Raw genomic sequence first — 27,246 nt, 5'->3', positions numbered from 1 at the left:
AAACCTAGAACTTGGTACTTAACAGGCCAATAAATACTTCCTCTCAAAATCTAAAAAATAAATAAATAAATAAACAAATAAATAACTAGAATATACTGTAAGAAAATGTCACTACAGAGAGCTACTTACTCTATATTAGAGTAGAAAGGAAGCTTTGATATTATTCCATGACAGTGATTTGAAAGCCAGGGCTGGGAGGGAGGAGTGTGAGGGAAGATTCCAGTTATCAGAAACACCTGTGCAGCAGCGTTATTAACCTACACATGTTCTATCCACACTTGAATTTATGGATCAGAATTTCCAGTATGGGGAGGGACAATTGTATTTTGATAATACGATCAATCAATAAATAAAGCTACTCAAGTAATTCTAGTAAGTTCATTCTTAGGAAAGAAAATTAAATGCTGGCCTCCTTCAGATGTTATGAAAACGGAAACTGTTCACAGCCTGTTTTGTCTCCATTTTCTAGATTCCATTATGACATTAGTCTCTGGTCACAATTATCTGAAGCCTTGCCAGTAAGGAGTTTACTTTTACCTTCTTTTTCTGTTTAATGTCTTTCCTGGCTAGTCCCTCAAAAGTATATATTTGTTACCTGGTGTGTAGGGGTACACTGAATAGCACTTGGTATTATTCTAGTTATTGAGACAGATGGTTCTCAGTTTGTTTTTCATTTGGATATGACAAATATTTAATGCTGCTTCTAAATTATTGGAATAGACAAATTGTTAGATACATCACAGACTCTGTTAATCTAGTGACTGGTAAGCAAAGACACATTTATATAATTATATCTTACCGTAGCTCTATACATCAGAAAAACTGAAGCCTGTTATATTCCTTGAAATTAAGAATGATTTCACTATTTCTCTGATACAGTTCCACCTCCACCATTTATTATTGGAGTTATATAAGCACAGACTAGGAAAAGGTCAAGTTTTAAAATGTTGTAAAGGGAATTTTTCTCCTTTGATAACAGAGATTTAAATGTTTTTGTTTTTGCCCATTGTGTAATTATGTCCTCCCTTTGTCCACAAGTGCATAGAAAAGTGATCCTTTTGTAAACCAAAACCACCACCACCAACAACAAAAAATAGTTTTATTGTCTAGCAGGGAAATAATTCCTGGCTAGATTTCACATAAAACTCGTTCTATCCTAAATCACAGAGGCAGATTACATGGCTCTGACCACCATGCAGACCAGAAATGAGCAGGATAATTGGGACATAAAAATCAGATGATGCCAGTTACTACTGAAGCCCATAAAACATAACTCCTTAGAAGTAGTTAGAATGGAAGAAGGAGATAAACATGATATTTAAGGAGTAGTGATTGTGTGCTATGACTTATAGTTACTGCACAAATTCTATAATATTTTGAGAGGTGGGGTACCAGTGGCTGAAAGTGAGGAAGGAGAGACCAGTGAAAAGCTTCTCCTGCAGCACAGAAGGGAAGAAGTGCATGAGTGTCGCAGGTTGACACAAGCATCAGGTGCCACAGGAAAAGGAGGTCTTATTTTCCAGGATCAAAGACATAGTAGCATAAGAAAAAAGTAAACATGCAAAACGGGTAAAGCAAAGAACCAATATAAGAAGCAAATTGCTTGTAATCCCAGCACTTTGGGAAGCCAAGGAGGGCAGATCACCTGAGGTCAGGAGTTTGAGACCAGCCTGGCCCACAAGGCAAAACCCCATCTCTGCCAAAAATACAAAAAAAAAAAAAAAAAAGAAAAGAAAATTAGCTGGGCGTGGTGGTGCATGCCTGTAATCCCAGCTACTTGGGAGGCGGAGGGAGGAGAATTGCTTGAACCCAGGAGGTGGAGGTTGCAGTGAGCCGAGACCGGGCCATTGCACTCCAACCTGGGCAACAGAGCAAGACTCTGTCTCAAAAAAGAAAACAAACAAACAAACAAAAACAAATTAAGCATAAATAAATACATAAATTTTTGTAATTTTGACCATATGCTAAATAATAATGAGGTTTGAGACATCGACCATCAGCAAGAGAGATAGATTCTACAAGAGAAACTGTAGCACATCTCAGTGAGAAGAATTACATAGTACTGCACACTTGGAATGTCCTAAGATATTATTAAGAAATGTGAGAAATTGTATCCATATTACAAATAAGGCAATTGAAGAATATATGTAAAAAAGAAGACCAAATCTAGAAATAAATCTCGAGTTCTACAGACCATGGCTAAAATATTTAACATAAATAATATATATTCATTAGTATTGACAGTGATCTTAAAATTACTCACGAGAGGCTGGAATGAAATATCCTTTTGGGCAAGGGCCACGGCAGCTTCATTAACCACCCCAGGTGTTCTGGAATATATTAGGCGTCCAATAATGTCTGTCGGATCAAAGAATTCTGTAATCTTTTGTACAAAGAATACTAGACCGAGAGTCAGAAAACCTGGGTTAGAGACTTCACTCTTTGGCTTCTCACTTGTGAGCAAATAACTTAATCACCCTGACTCTAGATTTTATTTATTATAAAAGGAGAAATCAGGCTTCATGTACCTTGTGAAATAAATTCCTTACAGATGCAATTAAAATGGAATTTATATAAAATAATTTTCATACTGCAAATACAGTGTAAATGCACATGGGAATATGACTTCACAGTGACTTGTAAGTGGGGTTACTCCTGTTCTTGGTAGTCCCTATGTATACTTCTCCACACCACTGTGCAAAGCTCTGACTCATCTAGGGCACTCCTTTCCTTACAGCTATTGTGGCCATCCAGAACTGACAATGAATTACATCCTTCTCTAGCTAAGGTATCCTGTGCCAAATTTTAATGAAAGAACAAAAATTGCCTTATGACAAAAGCTTTCATTTACAAACTCTCCCTTCTGATAAATTCTGAAAGTTTAACACCTACTTTTTCTTCAGAGCATGGTAAAAGTAAACTTAGATAATTTAGTCTTGCTAATATCAAGCTTATAACAGGACGTGGCAGTTCATGTTGTTACTAATAACCCATTGATGTGTATAAAATAGATATTGTGGGGAAAAGAAAGAGACACAGACAAAGTATAGAGAAAGAAAAGTGGGCCCAGGGGACCGGAGCTCAGCATACGGAGGACCCGCACCAGCACCGGTCTCTGAGTTCCCTCAGTATTTATTGATCATTATCTCTACCATCTCGGAGAGGGGGATGTGGCAGGACAATAGGGTAATAGAGGAGAGAGGGTCAGCAGGAAAACATGTGAACAAATGTCTCTGCATCATAAACAAGGTAAAGAAAAAAGTGCTGTGCTTTTGATGTGCATATACATAAATATCTCAATGCCTTAAAGAGCAGTATTGCCACCAGCTTGTCTCACCTCCAACCCTAAGGCAGTTTTCTCCTAACTCAGTAGACGGAATATACAATCGGGTTTTACACGGAGACATTCCATTGCCCAGGGATGAGCAGGAGACAGATGCCTTCCTCTTATCAACTGCAAAGAGGCCTTCCTCTTTTACTAATCCTCCTCACACAGACCCTTTACAAGTGTCGGGCTGGGGGACGGTCAGGTCTTTCCCTTCCCATGAGGCCATATTTCAGACTATCACATTGGGAGAAACCTTAGACAATACCTGGCTTTCCTAGGCAGAGGTCCCTGTGGCCTTCCATAGTATTTTGTGTCCCTGGGTACTTGAGATTAGGGAGTGGTGATGACTTTTAACAAGGATGCTGCCTTCAAGCATTGGTTTAACAAAGCACATCCTGCATAGCCCTAAATCCATTAAATCTTGAGTCGACACAGCACATGTTTTCTGCGAGCACAGGGTTGGGGGAAGGGTTACAGATTAACAGCATCTCAAGAAGAAGAATTTTTCTTAGTACAGAACAAAATGGAGTCTCTTATGTCTACTTCTTTCTACATAGACAGAGTAACAGTATGATCTCTCTTTCTTTTCCCCACAGATATGATGATCATGTAAGTGACTGTAGAGAGGATGTGTTCAATAAATAAATATTCACTAAATATTTTCTAAATGCCTAGAGAAATCTAAAAAGAGAAACAGAGCTTTCAGCTAGTGATATCTCAGAATTTTTTGTAGAGAAATGCAACGGTTAGATATTTAAAAATTCAAACTAGTAAAATGAATATCAAAATAATTGAGAAGTAGTTTACTGATAAACAAAATATAATTTTCTCTGAAATTACTTGGGAATAGGGTTAACAAGGATAGAGCTTAATTTATTTGTCATATTTTATAGTAGCCAAATTTTTATTTGAATTGTCATGATTATAGAATTCAAGAAATGATGTTACTATTCTAAAAAACACTGCTTGGAAAAATACTTCAAAAATTTTGAATAGATCCTAATTAGTCCATTGGTAAATAGGCAATATATGTCTCCACATATGCTTATAAAAACAAACTGTGACTCTATAACACATACATATTGCAATTCTGGAATCTAACAAAGTTTGAAACTTGGTCGTATTTCTCCTTATATAAACTACTTTTTCCACTTGATGGTCCTCAAGGAAGTTGTATTTTTACCCTTTCTATCTAGTTCTACTGAAAACATCCTTAGTTACTATAGGCAGTGTGATGATTAATTTTGTGTCAACTTGGCTGGGTTATGGTGCCCAGATATTTGGTCCATTATTATTTTGGATGTGTCTGTGAAGGTGTACTTATGGATGAGATAAACGTTTAAATTGATGAACACGATTAGAGACAATTGCCCTCACTAATGTGGGTGGGCTTCATCCAATCAGTTGAAAGCCCAAATAGAACAAATACAGACCTCCCGTGAGCAAGAGGGAATTCTGCCAGCATGCTGCTTTCAGACTTGAATTGCAGCTCTTCCCTGAGTCTCCTGTTTGCCCACCTTCCTATCAAATCTTAGACTCACCAAGCCTCTACAATCACATGAACCAATGCTTTAAGGTAAATCTCTCTCTCTCTCTCTCTCTCTATATATATATATATATATATATATATATATATATGTGTGTGTGTGTGTCTCTATATGTCTACACACACACACACACACACACACACCCCATTGGTCTTTGATATGGTTTGGCTGTGTCCCCACTCAAATATCATCTTGAATGTAGCTCCCACAATTCCCACGTGTCATAAGAAGAGTCTGGTGGGAGGTAATTGGGTCATGGGGGTGGGTATTTCCTGTGCTGTTTTCCTGATAGTGAATAAGTCTCATGAGATCTAATGGTTTTATAAAGCGGAGATCCCATGTACAAGCTCTCCTTGTATGTCTCAAAGACGTCCCTTGCTCTTCCACTATGATTGTGAGGCCTCCCCAGCCATGTGGAACCATGAGGCCATTAAACCTCTTTCCTTTATAAATTACCCAGTCTCAGGTATGTCTTTATTGGCAGGAGGAGAACAAACTAATGCAGTCTTGTTTCTCTGAATAACCTTAGATGAAAATCTTAGACATGCTTTTGTCTCTTCTCTGATCCCCTGATCTAGTCCATTCCTGAATGAGCTCAACTAGGGTAATCTCAAGGGCTGGGAGAATCTCTAAGCAATGGATTTGCTTCCTAGATTCCTCAGGACCAGGCTCATATCTAGTGAGCGAGCTTCCACATTTCTTCAGTCCACGATCCCTTCCAGATCCCTGCCAAATGAGAAGAGTGGAAGAGATAATGTGGATATGTGAATACATGATTTAATATCTGCATTAACTTCACTATAATAGGAAGGGGAAATAAAACAACAGGTCAATAGAAACTAGAAGCTATTTCGTACTGAAATGGCGCTCATCCCCATTATAACATCATTTTCTGAAACACAATTTCTACCGAACTCTTCTCTGGACCATCCTCTAAGGTCAAACCAGCTGGACCACACATGTAGCTATACCTCTTATTGAAATTTAGTTCATTTAAATATGGTTAAAGTTTCTCTAATTGACTTTGTTTTCTTCTTAACTCTGCCCTTATTATAATGCCATTGCCTATTCTCCCATTACCTGTAAGGCCAGACTTCCATGTCAGAGCATGACTGTGTAATGAATATTTGACTCTGGTTAATTTCCTACAATATTCTTGGCTGCTCATATTTTTGTAGTTTAAATAATTAAAACTTTTTTTTATAATTCTGCCCATATTCTTTACTTGTTTTGCTTCTCTTTACCTCTGCCTTGACTGAACTGTTCAGCTACTGACAAGTAGCTTAACATCTTATATTGCTACTAGATAGCTTTGATGCTTTTTATTCTTTCTCTATAATGTAATACTTTGCTTTCTGATTAATGTTTCCCAGTCAATATATTTTTTTAACCACGGTCTCCCTAAAAGCCTGGTTTTACTAGAAATTATATTCATTAATTCATCATTTTTCTCTCTTTCTGACTCTCTAGCTAACAAGAAATTACTTCTAGGATATCTGAGTAGAGCAGCTGATTACTTCCACCTCGTAAAGACTTAAGGATTAAAAGAAAACCTTAGAATATGTATGATTTCATTAATATTTTCTTCATATAAGATTAATATTTTAAGGAACATTTACATTTATCTTTAGCTGTTAGGTGAACTACCCGCCTATTTTGTGCCTGCAACAAGGCAAGTCCACTGGAGGTGACAAGGCAGGCAGCCTGTAAAAGTGGGTTTTGAGCATGTAGTTTTATTCATAGAAATAATTTCCTTCCCTCCCTCCCTCCCTTTTTCCCTCCTTCTCTTTCTCCCTCTCTCCCTCCAGCTCTTTCTTCCCTTCCCTCCCTCCCTCCCTCCCTTCCTCCCTTCCTTCCTTCCTTCCTTCCACCCTCTCTTCCTCCCTCCCCCTCTTCTTCCCTCCCTTCCTCCTTTCCTTCTTCCTTTCTTCATTCCTTCCTTTTTTGTTTTCTTTCCTTCTATTCTTCCAGCTGTTGCTTTGTTCTGACTCCATTCATTTACTCCCTGTTCAGTTTCATTCTGTTTCTGGACTTTACCTGATTTCTGACATTTTGGATCTCTCTCTCTATCTCCTCTCTCTCTTTCTCAGATGCTTCTTTCTGGGAAAAAAAGCATCTGAGAAAGGTTACTGGGAAAAAAATGACTTCTTTGGTGTTTAACCTTTAATACTATCTTAGGTTTGAGTTACAACTTTTGCAGCGGCACTTCCTTTTCCAGATAACCACTGTAGATAACCCCAGGTGACTTCTTCTTGCATTCATACATTGGAGCAATTTCCCATCAATTCTACTGCAGTTTCTTGAGAGGAAAATCAAACAATGGGTCATGTATTTTACTAACTGCATTTTAGAGGTGAGAAAATTGAGGCGGAAATAAAATTATACAATTTCCTTGAGGCCAAATAACATACTAGAAACAGAGAGCTTTAAGGTTCAGTTCTTTCTGAGTAACATCACTATTCCATATTTAGTTGCAATTTCTCCAGGAATAGAGATTCAGAAAATAGATTTTACTTCTACAGTGATTAGATTTAAAAGTAAAGTAAGAAATGCTTATTTCACTTTAAGTAGAAATTTATTCATGGAGCTAGATCCAGATGTGACAAGCTCATTACAGATGTGATAAAGCCCTTTCTAGAAATGGTATGTAAGAAACACAGAGGGGCTTTCACTCGTCCACTGTAAATCATGCATTCATCAAGCCTTTTGTAGGCACCATCTGTAACAGACCCTGAGAGAGGTGATAGAGATACAGCTGTGAGCATGTCAGCATCCATGATTTAAATGACTTTATAGACTATCACAGGGTAAAAGTAAAAAAAGAAAAGAAAATATTTCTGAATCCATTCTTGAGATAATATATGTGATGGCAGTGATTTATATATAAATGGACAGATTATTTCTTTTCCATAAGTCTATAAATGATTTAAAAAGAATGATATGGTGTTAAGCATGTAGTAGTAGTGGTGCCCCCATGACAGGGGCATGAAAATTAAAAAAATAAAAATAAAATGAAAAATAATTTTTTAATTAAAAAAATTAAATTTTGCTCCCAAAGGGATAAAATTGGTTATGGGGGAGGAAAACAATTCCAAGGCATTACAATAATTTGTGTTCTCCACAAAGAGCAACAGTACCTAAAAAGATATTCAATATGTCTGTGGAATTAAAATTTCATTTGGAACTGGATGTGGTTAAGAAAAATATGTTTTTAAAGTCTCCTTAGGAGAGAAATATGAACAAATGTTGAGAAACACTGGTTAACCTCTTTTGATGTTTGAGCTATTGCCGACATCTTTATTGGATTATTGGAACTGTACAAAATTATTGCAAGTAGCATGGAATATACTTATGATTCCCCTGATTAGAAAGAAATGCACTTTAATATCATAAAAATATATCGTCTAAATTATCCCAAGTATTTTCTTTACGAGGAGGGACTTCTTTCATAACATGTATTTTTTAGATCTGTTAATGATTTTATTTTGTTCTGTATACAAAAATCAGCAAGTGTTAAAGCTATGAAACATTTCTTTCCCATTTTTCGGGTTCTGTGCACTCAACACATACAGTGCATAACGTTTGACCTTAAAGGAGTTATTTTCCCCATCAGATTTGCCAACTTGAATGTCTGTCTTTATTCGCAATATATTTTTCTATTCTCACGTTGTCAACTTGCACCTGATCTTTAAAACCCTTATTAATAATGATTGTAGTCTATAAAATAAACAATGCTCCATAATAGAAAAGATTGATGATATTAATATATAAAATATTCTTTACATATTGAACACAGTCAATAAATAAAGAACTACCTCAAAAATTAACACTCTCCCTTCCACTTAATGCGTCCAAGTTGAGCTAAGTAGATCCTGGACACTCTCTCTGTATTTGTTTTTCACGGTAATATTACAGGTGCTTAATAGAATGTCTGTAAAAATTGTAAGGCCTTAATACATGTGGTGAATGAATTCAGATGTTCTTTATTTCCAATCAAAACTTAAGAGAATAAACTACGAATGCTTTTATCAAATTATTTTCTTTCCTCTTATTCATGGTTTCACTTTCTGCAGTTTCAGTTACTTGTGGTCAATTGCGGTCCAAAAATATTAAATAGAAAATTCCATAAAGAAATAATTAATACATTTTAAATTGTGTTTGTTCTAAACAGGACGCACCATTCCACTTCATCCTGTTTTCATCACAAGAAGAAAAGTGAGTAAAGTACAATAAGATATTTAGAGAGAAAGAGCAATATCTCATTTATGAAACTTCTATTACAGTGTATTGCTATCATTGTTTTATTTTAGGTTATTGTTGTTAGTCTCTTACTGTGCCTAATTTATAAATTAAACTTTGTCATTTATACATATGTATATAAAAAAGCATAGTTTATACAGAGATTTCTACTATCTGCAGTTTCAGGCATCCACTGGGAGTCTCAGAAAATATTTTCCTTGGATAAAGAGGAACAACCGTGACTTAAAGTCATTACCCTCTGTTTATTTAACTGGCTGTATCCGGGAGACTAAAAGATGAGAATTTGGGGCAGCAAATCTCAAGCATTAAAAAAACTTTCTATTTATAAAAAAATATAGTTTACAAGGGTTCTGATTATACAGTATTGCCATCAGAGGCAGAAGCTTAATTTCGGTGCCCCTTTACTTGCATAATTTTTCATTCAGGGTTTTGTGTTCTATTTATTAAAGAAGACTCCCTAATTTTCATATAATTCAGTTCCCTGGAAAACCTGAATTAGTTCCACCCGACGGCAGTAGTGACTGACTCTCAGCTCACTAGTGTTTCATGGCTCAGTCTTGGAGAAATTTCAGCCTACTTGACACAAGTGCCAAATCGATCTTTTCTCTTGCCTTTCCCTCAAAAATCCGTCCTACACACTCCTGCCAGATAAAACTTCCTAATGTCTTTTTCTGCTTCTATAACTTTATTTCTCAGACATGTTCAATTCTTTCCCTGGCCCATAAAATTAAGTTATTGAGCGGTGGGTGGTTCATGCCTGTAATCCCAGCACTTTGGGAGGCTGAGGCTGGCGGATCATGAGGTCAGGAGATTGAGACCAACCTGGCTAACATGGTGAAACCCTGTCTCTACTAAAAATACAAAAATATTAGCCATGCGTGGTGGCAGGAGCCTGTAGTCCCAGCTACTCCGGAGGCTGAGGCAGGAGAATGGCGTGAACCCGGGAGGCGGAGCTTGCAGTGAGCCGAGATCGCGCCACTGCACTCCAGCCTGGGCGACAGAGCAAGACTCTGTCTCAAATTAAAAAAAAAAAAAAAGTTCTTACTCTGACTTTCAATGCCACCTACCAAATGGCTGCAATCACCCTTCGTTTATCTTCCTGCTAATCCACTTTATATAACCCACTGTATTAATCAGGGTCCTCTAAAGGCACAGAACTAATAGGATAGATATATGTATGAAGGGAAACTTATTAACGAATATTAACTCACACTATCACAAGGTGAAGTACCACAATAGGTTGTCTGCAAGCTGAGGAGCAGGGAAGCCAGTCGGAGTTTCAGAATCTCAAAAGTAGGGAACCCGACAGTGCAGCTTTCAGTCTGGGGCTGAAGGCCCGAGAGCGCTGGCAAACCACTGTTTTAAGGCTAAGAGTACAAAAGCTGAAGAACTTGCAGTCTGATGTTCAAGGGCAGGAAGCATCTGGCACGGGAGAAAGATGAAGACCGGAAGACTCAGCAAGTCAAATCCTCCCACGTTCTTCTGCCTGCTTTGTTCTAACCACTCTGGCAGCTGATTAGATGGTGTCCACCCAGATTGAAGGTGAGAATCTGCGACTCTCAGTCCATTGACTCACGTTAATCTCCTTTGGCAGCATCCTCACAGATGCACCCAGAAACAATACTTTGCATCCTTCTATCCCATCAAGTTGACATGTAACTATCACACCTATTAACTGAGTTACTCTTTCTCCCAAGTGTGGTACGTATATCCATGAATTCTTTCTTTCTTTTTTTTAATTTTCTTGAAATACTTTCTAGGGTGGCTCTAGATAGACCTGAAGTCATATTCTGGGCTGCCCAACAAGAACAGGAGCTGATAAAACACGTGGAGTTCCAGCTGCCCCAGGATTCAGCACTGTTAGCCTGCTTCAAAGTAACTCTGTGTCAGCCTGCACCACATTTGCCCGTGATTGCTTCATTTTTCTCTTGGTTGGCATGCTCATCTCAGATTTTTTGATTCTGGTTATGGGACAAGAAGTTAAGCATCAGGTCTCTAATATAGCCTGCATTCATGTTATGAACAGATGATCATAAAATTCAAATAATTTCATGAGATTGACACAGATTTTCCTTACTCAAGAATTCAAGTTTGAGTGCAAAAGACGTTTATCTGATTTAACTATATGGATTATTATTCTGTTTTGTAAAGAGACTACAATTGGGAAAAGATAATGAATTATTAACTGAAGAAAAATATTTCCTGTGGATGTATACATTTGGTTAAATGTGAAACTTAAGGCATTGTATTGTATGTTTCTTATATGGTGTTCCCAGGGACTGAAATATATCAATTTTATTCAGACTTTCTTTACCTTCCTTTAGGTTACCCCAGGATCACAAAACAAATACTAAAAATCAAGCACTTCTAACAGCAGCAATGGCCTCCATGTTTCCAAATCTGCCTGTAAAATCCTTCCAACACCCTTGTGCTCACGTCAACACGTTTGGCATGTAGGATTTCCTTAGTCCCCACCTATATGCTACCTTTTGCTCATTTGGTCTACACTTTGCTATCTCATTTTCCCTTTACATTTAATATTTCTAAAATATTACCCATCAAATTAGCTTTTATGTTATTTGAAGACAGTACTCTCAAACCAGCATTTTGTTCAACATTGTATACTCTGAAGATCTTCTAGGTACAGGTTAGATGTGTAAACAGATATTTACCATCTTTTCCTTTAAAATATGCTTCTGTTGAGACCTTTCTCCAAAAGTGTCTGCTTATCTCTCATTTTATTGTGTTGATTTTAGAGCGGTTAAATGAGTTCTTTATTTCCCAAATCTCCACATTCTTCAGGGAATTAGATGTTGTATTTCTTGATGTTGTATTTCTTATCCTTCATGTCATAGGCAGCTACCTCCTTTGGTCACCTTCCATTTGTCAGTGTCCATAATGCCGTAACTTCCTTGATGTACTTCTCCAGACTGAGGTGTGCGCACACACACACACACACACACATATATATACCCCTACACATATATTTATGAGTGTTTGTATATATTGGGAAGTATTGTAAGTACTTTGTAATGGTTTCCTGTTTTTGTGTATTACTAAAACTTGGCATTGCTGTTTTCTATGTATCTTATTCTTCCTCTTCAGATTGTTCAGTTGCTCCTTTTCTTACCTGAATCTCAATGTTTGCTCCCATTTTAATTGTCTACCAATATTTCTAAGCTATTTTGTCTCCCTGTTGTGACTTCACAGTCAACAGTGTTGTCAGAAAGACAGTTTCCAATCTGTTATCATCCGTGAATATCGTTAGTGTGGTTTTACTTATGCCCTCTTTTAGCTCACTAATGAAGATGCTGGGTAGATTGCACCATGCATCAATTGTCTAGAGACAACACAGAGTAAGTTGTCATTTTCCTTTATCTTTCATTTTTGATCCTTTAATTATATCGTGGCTTATTTACAAGCTTATATCTAAACTTAAGAAGCCATCATCCTTGGAGTGGATATAATTACATTAATACATAATTTTTAAATTTCATTAACAAAATTGTCACATGTATGTAATAGGATTTTTTTCTTCATGATCCAATGATCATTTTTTCTGAAATGATATTAGTCAAACTTCAGGAGTTGTTTGCCTGAATTCATTATGTTGTTTGCATAGCATGTGAATTTCATGGGTATAGCAATCACACAGGCAAAATGTTGTGTTTGTGCTTCTGCCCATGGGATGAATGGCGGTGCTCACAAGACACTGCTCTTTACACTCTGTATCTTCACCATTCCATTCCTTTTTCTCTATCTCAGATCCTCTTTCCTTTGCAGTTGCCAAATTCCTTTCTACTTAGTGCTCATATAACTTCTCCATTTCCCCTAGACAGTTATTGGTACTTCTTGTATTTCAACTTGCCCTGTATTCCAGCTATAACTCTATAATCACACTTGTCATGTAATAGTGTACCTCTTTTTATTTACATATCTATCATCACTCTAGACTGTGAACATCTGGAGGGCAGAAATCTTGTCATATTTGTCTTTATTCCATAATGTTTAGCATAAAGTAGGCACTCAGTAAATGTTTGCCAGTGAGTGAATTAACAGCTTGTTAGGGGACATCAATAAAAGCCTTAATTTGAATAAATAAACTTTTTAAAAGCAATTTACATTGAAATGGCCCTTCTCCAAATTGGTACTATTTGGTTAACACTTTACTTGAAAATGCCAAGTTACCTTCTCTTCTTTACATAGTTTCAGTGCAGTTAATATTGTTCATAAAAGAGCAAGTGATGCATAGTCAATTACTGTTATTATTTTGACCACAGAGGCTCTTAGGAAACAGTTATTTCTTTTTTAAGAACAAATGTCAAGGAATGAACCTTATTAGGTCTCGTTCTGTCACCAGGCTGGAGTGCAGTGACATGATCTCAGCTCACTGCAACCTCCACCTCCCGGGTTCAAGCGATTCTCCTGCCTCAGTCCCCTGAGTAGCTGAGACTACAGGTGCGTGCCACCACGCCCAGCTAATTTTTTTGTGTTTTTAGTAGAGACGAGGTTTCACCATTTTGGCCAGCATGGTCTCGATCTCTTGACCTCATGATCTGTCTGCCTCAGCCTCCCAAAGTGCTGGGATTACAGGTGTGAGCCACTGGGCCTGGCCTTATCAGCTTATTTTTTAAAAAATATCGTACATTCTGTTCTCATTAAAATGTTAGACTAATCTTTACAGTATAGATTCATAACATTTAAATCTATAGCAATTGCATTGATATTTAGTTGATGAATTTTGGATTTTTTATTATCAGCTTTCCAATACCAATTAAATTATAGAATTTTCTAATATATATTAAATTATATTTAGTACATAATACTCAACAGTGTGTATTAATGGGGTTCAAAAAGTATTTTAACACAAAGGTAAAAAGAATTTTTTTTTTCAGTTAACTGGAAATGAGTAAGATTTTTCTAATCTTGTATATTCTACATGCTTCGCTTATGTTGATTTACAGGTTGGCATTGTTTTATATACTAGGTGCATTCCTGAAGGAAAAAAAAGGAGGAAATACATGATTAACATTATTCCTCTAAACTAGGCATCATGATGATTCCCTGAGGGCAGACATTTTGATAAACTTGACTTGAATCTGCAATTGTATGGATCATGGAAAATCTCAGTAGTTACTACTCATGGAACTTTATTGAAGAATTAAAGGACAACGAGAAAATAGTGGCAAGTTGAGGGTTGCTTGAAAATAGGCACATTCCATAAATTAGATCTTAAAATTATATCTCCACCCTGCCCCCCTGCCAACTACCATTAAGACAACCACAATTAAAAATCTAAGTTAATGAGAGGCCGAGGCGGGCGGATCACGAGGTCAGGAGATCGAGACCACGGTGAAACCCCGTCTCTACTAAAAATACAAAAAATTAGCCGTGCGTGGTGGTGGGCGCCTGTAGTCCCAGCTACTTGGAGAGGCTGAGGCAGGAGAATGGCGTGAACCCGGGAGGCAGAGCTTGCAGTGAGCCGAGATCGCGCCACTGCACTCCAGCCTGGGTGACAGAGCGAGACTCTGTCTCAAAAAAAAAAAAAAAATCTAAGTTAAAACTGTGTCATCTCAGCTATGAAAACTCATCTTCAAGTCAATTCTACCAGCCTCCCCTTCTTATCACATGACCCTCTTGGAGTCAAAACCCCTTCAACACTGTCACAACATAAGGCCTATTCTTTCCTATGGTACTGAGATTCCCCTTTCTTTCTAGCTCGCTTTGTTTTCTCCTTGCTATTTGAAACAGCAATATTCTGACTTCTTTTGTGATAAGGGTGCCTGAGATTTGTCTTAGTGAGGTATGATAAGACACACAGACACAGAAGCAACTGTCATGAAGGAAGAAGTTTTCATACTTACAGATCCCTAGAAACAGGTACAAGACATCACGCAGGGTCACATGGGGAAGAACCAGAGTTGGTCAAGAGGCGAAGCAAGTGAGGGGAAAGTGTGCTAGAGCCTTTATTGTGTTTTCTATGGGAAGGAAGGGGCAAGGTAGGGTAAGCAGGTTTAGGATTGGTTAGTTAGAATAACATCAATGGGCTCTGGGACATAGGAACTGTTCCTAGTGGTCCGATTTCTGGCCTGGGGGTGATCAAGGCAGGTGGAGAGTGGGCCATAGTGTAAGCATACTACGAGTCTGATAAAGAAAGTGGTAGGGGATATAGGCTCTAAATTGATTGGTTTGCATATGAGAAGTGCACTTGTAAGCAAGTCTTTTGCCATATCTAGCACTTAGCTAACCCTGGAAGGGGCAGTCTTTTCAGGGTCAGAAAGGCCCCAGGATATCAAAGCACGAAATACAGAAACTAGAAAATATGGTTATTAACATCTTTTCTTGTCCAGTGTGCTGCAATCTGGTCATATCTTCTATTAAGAGCATTTAAAAATTGATTTTTTTCAAACCAACACATCTATTATTTCGTGAAGTAATATAGAGGATTTCAGAAGAATCAATTGGGTTAATGGCCAGGCACAGAACTCTTTATGAATCAACTTTCAAGTGCCACTCTGATATTGGAGTTTCTGTCTCCTGGTGCCTGTTTACTCAAAAACAATTGAATTTTCTCTACAATATTCATTTTAACTATTCCTCGTAGCTTGAATTTCAATATCTCATCAAGAAAAAACATTTCCAATATCAACTCTACTAGTTAATAAACCATGCATTGCTGATCTAAGAAAAACATAGCTACATATCTAAGGCATGCCTCTGGAGTATGGAGGCAGCTAACAACCCCTGAAATAGGTGTTCTCAATTACGTGCACTGACCACTCCTAGGTTGTAGATTGGAACTAACAAATACACACACATATGATATTACTCTCAATGCTTTGAAGGAATTACAGACTATAAAACAACTTCCCCAATGAACTTCTAGCATCAGCAGCTAATTCGTTTACTGTCTTGGTATGTTCTCCCATGGGATTACAATTTGTGTGCTCAATATGGGTAAATGTTAAATAAAAGGAGGATGGGGATTTCAATGGATCTGGAAATAATAGATGGAACAGTCTTTGTGGAGTAAAAATAAATGAAATGTATAAAATAAAAGTAACACTTGCCAAATAAACAAGATGGGAGAAGTACAAATTGAAGTAGGAATAAGGGTGCAGAGTAACAGATTAAAATGAAATCTGAGTTAAATAAAATTTATTTATATTTGCAGTTTTCTTTGACAGTAATTATTGAGTGAGTTGAAAGCACAGTTTGCATCGTCCCCGGATCTTCTGCTTACTGTTTTCGGACATTTCTACGAATATCAATTTCCTTATCAAAAGAGAAATAATAATCCATACATCATGGTGTTACTGGCAGGATAAAAAATATCAGGTATGGGACCTAGGAATCTGTAATTTTAATATGTTTCCCAGGTCATTTTGGTGCATGCTAAAATTTGAGGGCCCTGAGATCAAGGGAAAAAATGCAGTTTTATTTGCAGACCAGGCTACATAGGAAATCTGAGGCATTGAACAGTTGCAAACGCTCCACCTTTTCCAGCCCCAAGGGTATGTTTTTGGAAGGAATCACGCTGTTAGAGTATTGTTGAAAAAGAATTTACTAGAAAAAGTGTTACTACTACCCAGGGATAAGATTCTCTGGGAACAAGTTCTATGTTCTGGTAGGCCTCCCACAGGGGAAACACTGACATTTTCTGATAAGTAAAGAAAGATTGGGAAAAATCTTATAACCTATACCCCTCTGTCAGCCAACATTCTCCCTGCCAATTCCTGAATACATTATTTTCGCATTAATTCACACTGAAACTTCTGTTATCTTTTCACAAGAGAAAAAGAAAACTTAAAAAGACACAGCAGGTGTATTATATTATTTTTCTTTGCTTTATTATGTTTGATAAATAACTTGACATTTGTTGGCATATTATTATTTTTATTTATATAAACCAGGACAGTTACTGAGTAAAAATGGTCTTAGTCAGGTTCGGAAAATGTGTTCACACATATATTGATGTTTTACTATATATATATATCAATAGATAGATGATAGATATAGATACATATTACATATACATCTCTCTATATGTATATATATACATAAACTCATATACACAGCAAACACTGTATATAAACACACACATATATATTCCTTCACAACACATAATTCTTTATTTTACTTTACTCGTGATGAAGTGTCAAGAAGCTAAATATTTGGCTGGGTGTGGTAGCTCACACCTGTAATCCCATCACTTTGGGAGGCCGAGGCAGGCAGATCATGAGGTCAAGAGATTGAGACCATCCTGGACAACATGATGAAACCTTGTCTCTACTAAAAATACAAAAATTAGCTGGGCATGGTGGTGGTGGGCACCTGTAATCCCAGCTACTTGGGAGGGCGAGTCAGGAGAATCGCTTGAACCTGGGAGGCTGAGGTTGCAGTGAGCTGAGAACGCGCCACTACACTCAAACCTGGCGGCAGAGTGAGATTTCATCAAAAAAAAAAAAAAAAAAGCAAAATATTCTACGACCTATGAACAGATTAACTAGCTCTGATCTAGATTTTAAATTAAATACTACACTGCATCCAGACTCTGTTAATTTTTGAATGATAATCTTGCTGCTGCTTAGCCTTCCAAAGGTAACTGAACCCTGTGAAACTATTAGTGAGTTCCATCCAGAGCCTCCTTCAGGCTGGGAGTATCAATAAGAGAGGTAGACCAGAAGCCTCAGACTTACCTATTAGATCTCTCAAGTCTCAAAAATAAGACTTTTTTTAAAAAAAGTAAATTGAGATTATTTGCATAAAGTAACTGTAAAAAGAACTATTTCTAAATGTTTATTATTAATTATAGCCATTTTTTGCATTCTACAAATATCTTGAGAAATTTTTGTTTTCAGTCTGATTACTCCTCAACCACCTCTGATAATGTAGGCTATGAGAAGCCTCAATAGATGTGTATGTCTCAATAGATGTGTATTCCACAAATGCTGGTAGAGTTGAACTAAGCCAAAAAGAAAGAGGAAACTGTGTCTTTAAAACCAAAGTATGTTTTATAATCAGAGACAATAAGTTATCTGGCATCTGACTAAAATATTATCAATACCTATATTATAGTGAAGAAGTATGGCTGACTTTACCTCATCTAATAATTTTATACTGAATTAGAAGATATTCTGTTCAACAGTGTAAAAACCGCTACAGATATTGATTCAAGCTTCTAATGAATAGAACAAATGGAAGCTGTAAACTATTTTTCTTTGAAACTTCTCTAAGCTACCTGATAACTAAATGGCAGATTTTTGGAGTAAGAGGCTTATGACTGCTTGTAATTTTAGTTTAGTTCAGTTCAATTTCCGTGATACTAGGCATTTTAATAAAAATAAATACACCAGATTTCTTTTTCTATAGGATTCTAAATATGCGTATTTGAAGACTTCTTAATCATTTTCCAAAATTTTTCAAATTTTGTATTCTTATGTTTGTATTGAATAGTTAGAAATCTAATCAAACAGTTGATAGCATTTACAGCAGTGTAACACTGACTGTGGTACTTAGAAGCTTGGATTCACAAGATCACACCCACAAAAAGCAAACATTTTTTCTCTCATTATGTTTATTACCACCGGGTGATTAGTGGTTCATTGAGTTAAGATTTTCCCATGTAAACCTTAAAGAGAAAAGTGAAAAAGAATTTTGTGAATGTAGTTTAAAAATTAAAAGTATGTATTAAATATAAAAATAAATATGAGTATGAATATTAACATTAGTAGAAATGCATAATAGGGTTTCTGGTGCTGAAGAGACCATGATAAATATGATAAAAATTTCTTGCTGTCAGAGAGGCTAACTTCTAAAATGGAGGGTGACAAACAAAATGATTAAATAAATAAATTAACAATATCATGTCAGATTTTGAAAAAGATTACAAAGCAAACAGTCAAGGTGATATGACAGGTGTATTGGAAGTCAGGGGTCATTGGGTGGCACTTGACATATTCAGTAGGGGAAGGTGTTTTTGAGTAGGTAAACTGGAGTTAAGAACAAAGGGTGAGAAAGGGCCAGCCATGTGAAGAGCTCAGGAAAAGCTTTCAAAGTAAAGGGAACACTACGTGTGAAGAACCTGAGGTGGGGAAAAGTTTAGGTTTTTGATGACCAGAAAGAAAATGAGTTGGCCTAGAGTCGATTGAGCCTGAGGAGAATCATACAAGATGCATTAGGAGAAGATGCATTAGAAGACTACATGGCAAAACACGTTATTAAAAAGAGTATCAAACTCCTAAGTATACATTTAGTGTTTATTCCATCAAAAATCACGACTAACATTACTTGTAAAATTAGAGTATATTTCTCATTTTGCATTAAGTAGAATTATTTATCTTGTTCTAGCAAATATTTGTTGTGCACTTACTATGTGCTGGACACTGTTCTGTGTTCCAGGAATACAATAATAAACGAGAGACAGCCGTCTGCCCTCTTGGAACTTGCCTTTAATTCTCTTTCTTTGTTTATAGTGTTTTGAGTGCCAAAAGATGACAGCAGTAGCTTCCAGGTTTCCCATTGCAGCTCTGTCCTGTTCCTGGTTCTAATTTTGCTGACAAAAGCCTTATGTAGATTTCAGTAATCCTAGAGATTAACAGCTTCTGTACCCTCACAGAAAAAAAAAAAAAAAAAACTTTCCTCTAGTGAAGTCAAATTTTGATTTTATAAGAACATAATTTCTTACTCTCTAAGAGAGGACAGAAAATGATAGAATATGAAGCTATTAATTGAGCTAACATCTGAAATGGGATTACTTATGATGACAGCTATCCCCCAAAGTGGACTTCCATTCTCTTTGTAGAGGGGAAGGCATTCATTAATTCCTTGGTGTTACTTAATATGAATGTTTATATGATGCAGAAGAAGAATGACTCATACTTCTTAAATAATCCAGCATTTTCTACCTTCCAAATAAATTGAAAAAAAGTCAGAAAATAGTTGTAAAATATAGACATGGTAGTTTATAACTTTAGAGCCCTTTCTATAGACACCTCTCACTGAATGAGTTTTTTAAATGACATTTTTATCTCCACATTATATTTAATTTAAATACTACCAGAAGTAGTTAAATTTATATTTAAATACTACTAGAAGTCTCAAATTGAGCTAATGTTGACAATAATATTTCAATTATAAAACCAGTTTGATGAACACGTGTGTTATGAAAATTCGAAATGGCTATAGATTGAGAGGTTTTCTTTTTATTTTTTAGTTTCAGTTTATTTTTGATTGACACATAATAATTTTACATATGTATACATTGCAATGACCAAAGTTATCAATGATATGTAGTATATTACAAAATAGCTAGAAGAATATTTTGAATGTTCTCACCATAAAGAAATAATAAATGTTTGCGATGACGAATATGCCAATTATACTAATTTGATTATCTATTGTATACATGTATGAAGACATTATTTTCAAGAGTTCCCAGAGCTAAAAGTCTGTGGGAATGCAAGAAAAGTGACTTGAGAAATTATAATTACAGAATGACCGTTGACAATTTAAATAACTATAAATAAATAAGTACAAAAATCAAATTATAATGGGCTTCATGGGTAAAACAATAAAGTGCTATGACCTTTATACAGGAAATGTAAAACTTTACTGAGAGGTTTCTTTAAAGTACATCACTTTAACTTCCCTAAAAGAGTTTAAGCAAGGTCTGTTATTTTGTTTATAGTTCTAGGTGTAAAAGTGAAATAACTTTGATTTAGAGAGTCTGTACTGGGAGAATTTTCATATACATGAAACTTAACTTCGGAAAAGTCAAATATGACGCACTAAATGACTCCAAGTGTAACTCGTAGGAGGAATTTCTCAAATAACTTTAAGTATGATTTATACGTATCATATATATTTGTTTCATAATAGTTTTCATTTTATTTGTTTGTTCATTCCCTGTGGTTATAAAGGGAGATACGAGGTCACAGTAGGTCAAGGGTTTTATAGATGATTTAACAACAACTGTTCAATACCAGGAAAATAAACAGAAGTTGAAATTGTACATGTATTCATAATTAAAGTCATACTTCAGCAAACTGGCTTTAAATATACATCATATAATTCTTTTAAATCAGATTCTCTGAATCCATGACCACCATATCTTCATGAAGCTGTCCTTCCTCAATTCCCATCTGTTTTAAGGGTTCCACCCATGTTCTTCCTTAGCACCCTGAGTATTTACTCTATTTACATATTTGTCATGCTGAATTATGGCATAATAAATAAGGCAGCCAATTCTTGAGGTCTTATTATGTTCTAGTGCTGGGCTAAGTAAAATAGTATACTATACCATACCATATCATTAAATCCCTAAGACAAAAAAAATCTGCGTTAGATTTTATTATCTCCATTGTATACCAAATGAAACCTTGAGAAATTAAGAATCTTGTACAAGGTCACATGGCTATGAAATTCTGGAAATGGGATTAAACATGGGATTAAATCCCATGTCCCATTGGTTTTACTTTAAAGCCTCCTACTTTTATTTATTTGTCTACCTTTCTATTATATTGCAAATTTTTATGAGGTCAAAGGACTTAGACTTTTATCACAGAAATTTCAGCCATTGTCTCTGAAAGATGAAAAAAAGTGTAAAGACCAGCAATTAGAATTTTAAAAAATCTATTCCAGTGATTCTGCACTCTTAGAAATAAATGACACCTTCCTTGCAGTCTTATATTCAAGGAAGCTAATTTTCTTTATCTATTTGAAAACTAAAGACACTAATATGCCACAGTGAACGTAAGATAAGAATGCCACAGATTTTATAATTAGCATCCATTCTTCACGGAGGATAAGCAGGATTAAAGTCTAGTTAACAAAATGAATTGTATTTCCTGAATGCTTGTAATTTAAATCTATGTGGTTGACTTGTCTTTACAAGAAGCAAGAAACAAGTAGGTAGCTCCATGGGCAGCTGGTAGAAGGCACCAAAGCTAGATCTATACAACTACATGCCCTTGGGTGTTTTAACCAAACTCTTCAGCTAACTTCTTGGATTACACTATTTTAAACAGATCAAGGAAGTGGGGGCCATATATTCGGAAGAAATAATTGCTATCTATGTTCTCACTCATAGGTGGGAATTGAACAATGAGAACTCATGGACACAGGAAGGGGAACATCACACTCCGGGGACTGTTGTGGGGTGGAGGGAGGGGGGAGGGACAGGATTAGGAGATATACCTAATGCTAAATGACGAGTTAATGGGTGCAGCACACCAACATGGCACCTGGATACTTATGTAACAAACATGCACATTGTGCACATGTACCCTAAAACTTAAAGTATAATAATAATAATAATAAAAGGAAATTTAGCAATAAAAAAGAAATAATTGCTATCTAAACTATACATGCTTGGACTGCATTCATTCAGGCTTTGTGGAACTTTTATTTGTGCACATTTTATCAAGTTGCTCAACTTTCTGTGATTTATAGTTTTCACTTACTGAATGGGGATAGAGTAATAACTATGGTCATCTTAGAAGTTTATCTGCATTAAATAAACCTCCTACCAACACGGAAAGATAGCGACTAATTATTTTTCTCATCTTACAAATGAAAAAAAGAGGTACAGTGAAATAAAGTAGTATTGAACGTGACAGAGCTCATAAACATTGGAGCTTGGAAGCAATGCCAGTTTACCAGACAAGGTATGCTTAACTACCACAGACAGCCACCATAATTACACTATTTCAAAGGTTTCTGTGGGGTAAAAAAGTAGTTTCCAAGAAATACTGATGTCTGGCTTCCATCCCCTGTGCTTTCTGTTTCATTGATATGAAGTGTAACTCAGGCTTTGGGATTTTTCAAAGCTCCCCAGGTGATTTTAAGGTTCAAAGTTTGAAGCCAATGATATAAACACTTTAGCAGAGAGCGTGACACACAAAGTGAAGGTGATAAATATCATATCTATTAATACTCCTGTTATTATTGATATCATTAGAAACTGGTATGAGAGCAAAACAGGTGAATTATTTTTTAAATGACAAAATGTAAGGCAAGGACAAAACAAAATGAAACAACAAATTAAGTAGTATGTGGCCACTATGTTTTCCTGTTAAAAAGCTAAATTTAAAAATTGCTTTTTGTAAAAGATAAACTAAAGAAAAGTGGATGCTGACAAAACAAACCAATGAAACAGTAATAGACCTGAAACTTGGCTTTTAGTTGAGTTCTGCTGGATTCTGTTTTCTGGTTTGAGTCAGAGAAAATCCACTTTGGAGCTTCCCATTTAGCTGGCTATACAGGGACAAAGCCTAAAATATTTATCAGGAATACAACCATTTCTCTTATGGTTCATATTTTTCATGAGCCTTTGAAGTTTTCTATAGTGATTACTGACTCATTTATAGCTTTGCACAGAAGAAAATTTGCATTCAAGGAGCTCAGGCAATATTTAGCAGTTTCCTATCATTATAACTGTCTATAATATTTCTAAACTGTCCCAACTGTAGAAATGGATATAGACTTTTTTGATCTCTCAATGTTTGTTTCAGCCTTATGATTCTGTTGATAAGATTATACATTAGTAAAACCTAATGCTTAGAATGATTGTACGACTGAGGTACTAAGCACAATTTCAAGTTACAGTGAGTTTCTCTCTGTCTCTAGTTTTTCATCCTTCATCTGTGGCTTGCTTTAGGCAAAGGACATGTGGTTACTAATTTTAGTTTGTCATTACTTGAGATTCCTAAGGTCAGCTAGCTGTGGTGACTGGAAGGAAATGCATGCGTGATTGAGTGTATTAGTCAGAACAAGGGAATTATTTTTGCATCAATCTGCAGCCTTTGTTTACTTGTCCTAGGGATGATGTAAAAATATTTTCCTACAATCTATTAATTTTAACTTACTTTTACGTTTAATGTTTCAAAACTCTGTACACAAAGTAAAAATAATATTGACAGTTTTGACTGTGAAGAAAGAGTGAAAACATTAATATATTTTGCCTTTTTCCCTCTCTCTCTGAGTCCCTATGAGAGCTGAAGGGTGTATCTAGCCTAATGCTGAAGCTACTGAATTTATTTTCAGGACATTTTAATACTGTCAGAATATATACAACTACAAAAATACAGCTAACTCTATTATCGTAAGTACCATGATTGACATTTCTGTCCACAGAAAGGTACACTATGTGTCCATAATGTAATAGAACAAATGTATAAATTTCCCATGCAATTTTGTCATGAACAATATATGACCTAAAAACTAGGTTTCTTCAATTTGTTACAGTAAACGGATTCTAGCAAATCAGAATTTTCAGAGCATGAATATAATCAATTCGAGCTTAGCTATTCTGGTTTAGAAAAGTCAGCTCAATTATTTCCAGTCATTTAGACATCTCTTAACAAGAGAGCATTTGGTTGTCTAAACAGCATTACAATAAATTGTGTATATTACCTGGAAAATATATTTTTAATATCTGATTCTATACACACATATATAGAGTCAGATATACCATACAAGATAATTTAATTTTCCATATGCAGAAGTAGCACATCAGTAGAAAAGCCAATGATATTTTACTGTTTTACATGCTACGTACATGTTATGAAAAATAACTTTCTCTTTTGAATTCATTGCTAAGACTTTGTACAGTGCTGCCAATTACTTTCAAATGTGAGAGAGGATATGTACCTAGTTGGAATTCAACTGTAATTTAGCCTATAAAATACAATCTTACAAGTAAACATTAATTGTTGGTGTTTCCACCAGGCTGTAGTTTTCTAAACCGTTAATTGACTTCCTAGTCACCAATGGATTTTTGTGATTTACAAAATTAAAAATAGGCCAGCTGTGGTGGCTCATGCCTGAAATCCCAGCAGTTTGGGAGGCCAAAGCAAGAGGTTTGCTTGAGGCCAGGACTTGAAGACCAGCCTGGACAACATAGTGAGATCCCATCTGTACAAAAAATAAGAAAATTAGCCTGGTGCTGTGGCTCATGCCTGTAGTCCCAGCTACTTCAGGAGATTGAGGTGGGAGGATTGCTTAAGCCCTGGAGTTGGAGATTACAGTGAGCCATGATCCTGCAACTGCACTCCAGTCTGCGAGACAGAGTGAGACTCTGTCTCTAATAAATGAATGAATGAATGAACAAATGAATAAAAATTTACAATGAATAAAGTAGTAGCATATTTTTCCTTATGTTCTGTGTTTAACTACAGGGTCTGCTCTTTAATTTGCCAAGTTTTATCTATATTTATATTAAAATAACTTTTCTTTCTACCAAAGAAAATCTAGCAGAACAACCTTTGAGAGACTACCAATTATGAAGTAAGTTTTAGTCATTATTCTAAGAGTGATTTGCTATTTGACCTAGCAAGAACATTAGTAATTCTGGTAGAACGTGGTTCTGATAATCTTCAAGAAGACATAGAAGGCCCATTTGTCTTCATGCTTTTCCCTGGCTCAAAGTACTTGGGGTCCGTTCCTGAGAGCTGTCAGCCTATCTCACTTTCCTTTATATACTATGCACTTAATCTCAGGCCATGTACCGATGGTAACTGCTATGCTTGCTGACCTCTACAGTAGGAAATTACCAAGTCGGAACCTCTTTCAATTCCCAAAAGCTCTCCTTGTTTTCTTAGTCATTCTAGTATTATCTCACATCAGTGAATTAACTCCTTCAGGAACATGCATATAGGAACTGCCAACCAAAGAGAGGCATTTCACTAGGCACATGAAGAAAGGGGATATTAAAAGTGAAACAACCATATTGGATCAAGCACCTGAAACTTTTATTTTAAAGGTCAAATAAGTGTTGAGGAAATTGGGATAGTCTTGGAAGGGCTAGGAAAGAATATTAAGGGTACACACAGAACCTTTCCAGAGTAGGAAGTATTTTATAGGAGTGTTAGCTTTGTTCAAGTGTAGCATAAATTGGAAGCCACCTTGACCCCCAACTATTTGGCAAAATGGCTGGGCTTTGAGAATATTGGCTGATCAGGTATGTGTCAAGCAAAAAAGACACAAACTGAGAGACCAGGTATGAGAAAACACGATGTATTGTACTGACATCAAGGTAAACCAAATCATTTTATCAATGTACAAGCATCTATAGAAAGTGTAGTATCTGTTTTTAACAGAGACATCAAGTAGAGTGACTAAAACAACAGTCTCATTGTGGCCTCCAGTCCACTCTTAACCCAATACAGATGTGTCTCCAGCTCCCTTCTCTTCCATCGCTATCTACACAGTACATATTCCCAGTGGTCCACCATCACAACCATTTGCTTGTCAATACCTCCAAATCCCTTTCTTTTTTCTACATCCATTGGAGTCACAGGGAATGGCTGTAGGTATATTATCTCACAAACTTGCTTGTGGCATCCACTTGAGTTATTTTTTAAAATACTTTTTTTTTGTTATTTTAATTGATGAATCATAATTATATACATTTATTGGATACAATGTGATGTTTTGTCTTGATATCTATACATGCAGTATAGAATAAACAAATCAAGCTAATTAACATATCTCTTACCTTTCTTGTCATTTTTTTGTGGCAAGACATTTGAATTTTATTCTCTTGGTTACTTTGAAATACACAATACATTATCATTGGGAATTCAATACTTCCTAACAATTCTACTATTTCTTTAGTGGGTTTACTTTCTCTCCTTTTGGAAACAACTGTTTTATACCTAGTTTTCTTTCCTCAAGCCAGTAGCATGGTCTCCCAATTCATTCTGGCCTGAAAACCCAACCTTACACTTCATTGATAAAATGGAAGTTAATGGAAACAAACAAAACAACAACAACAACAAAAATGCTACCTCATCGTCTCACCACAGCCTGCACTTCTGTTAAGAGGAATGAAGCGTTCCTGCCCTATCATAGTGCAGCCCCTCTGCCTTCAGTTCTTGGCTTCATTTTTTTCTATCTCCTGGACTCACCCTTAACATGCATTCTTTCCTTCCGCATTTCAACAAATCCTGATCTACTCGATATTTTATGGTCATGTACAGACACATTCAGGAATTATTTATCTTTAAAGTATTTCTCCCATAACCTCATTTCACCTTTCAGCTCCTACTCAATGTCTCGTCTCCCTTAGAGAAAACTCTGCACTCTATACTCATTATCTTCATTTTTGTC

At 36.1% G+C, this 27,246-nt stretch overlaps 1 protein-coding gene across 3 annotated transcripts in view; it reads left to right on the top strand.

Annotated features, from left to right (window-relative positions):
* Positions 1-27,246, top strand: part of LOC134736030 (BEN domain-containing protein 2-like) — an 816,235-nt gene that overhangs the window by 697,267 nt on the left and 91,722 nt on the right. For all 3 annotated transcript variants that reach the window (XM_063635057.1, XM_063635061.1, XM_063635063.1), the window contains one exon: positions 9,047-9,090. In XM_063635057.1, coding sequence (XP_063491127.1) covers positions 9,047-9,090 — 44 coding nt within the window. The remainder of the gene's footprint in view (positions 1-9,046; positions 9,091-27,246) is intronic.

Source organism: Symphalangus syndactylus, chromosome 3 (genome assembly GCF_028878055.3).
Source record: "Symphalangus syndactylus isolate Jambi chromosome 3, NHGRI_mSymSyn1-v2.1_pri, whole genome shotgun sequence".
Classification (NCBI taxonomy): Eukaryota; Metazoa; Chordata; class Mammalia; order Primates; family Hylobatidae; genus Symphalangus; species Symphalangus syndactylus.
Note: the sequence above shows the minus strand (reverse complement) of the source record. Positions and strands in the feature narration are given on the sequence as shown.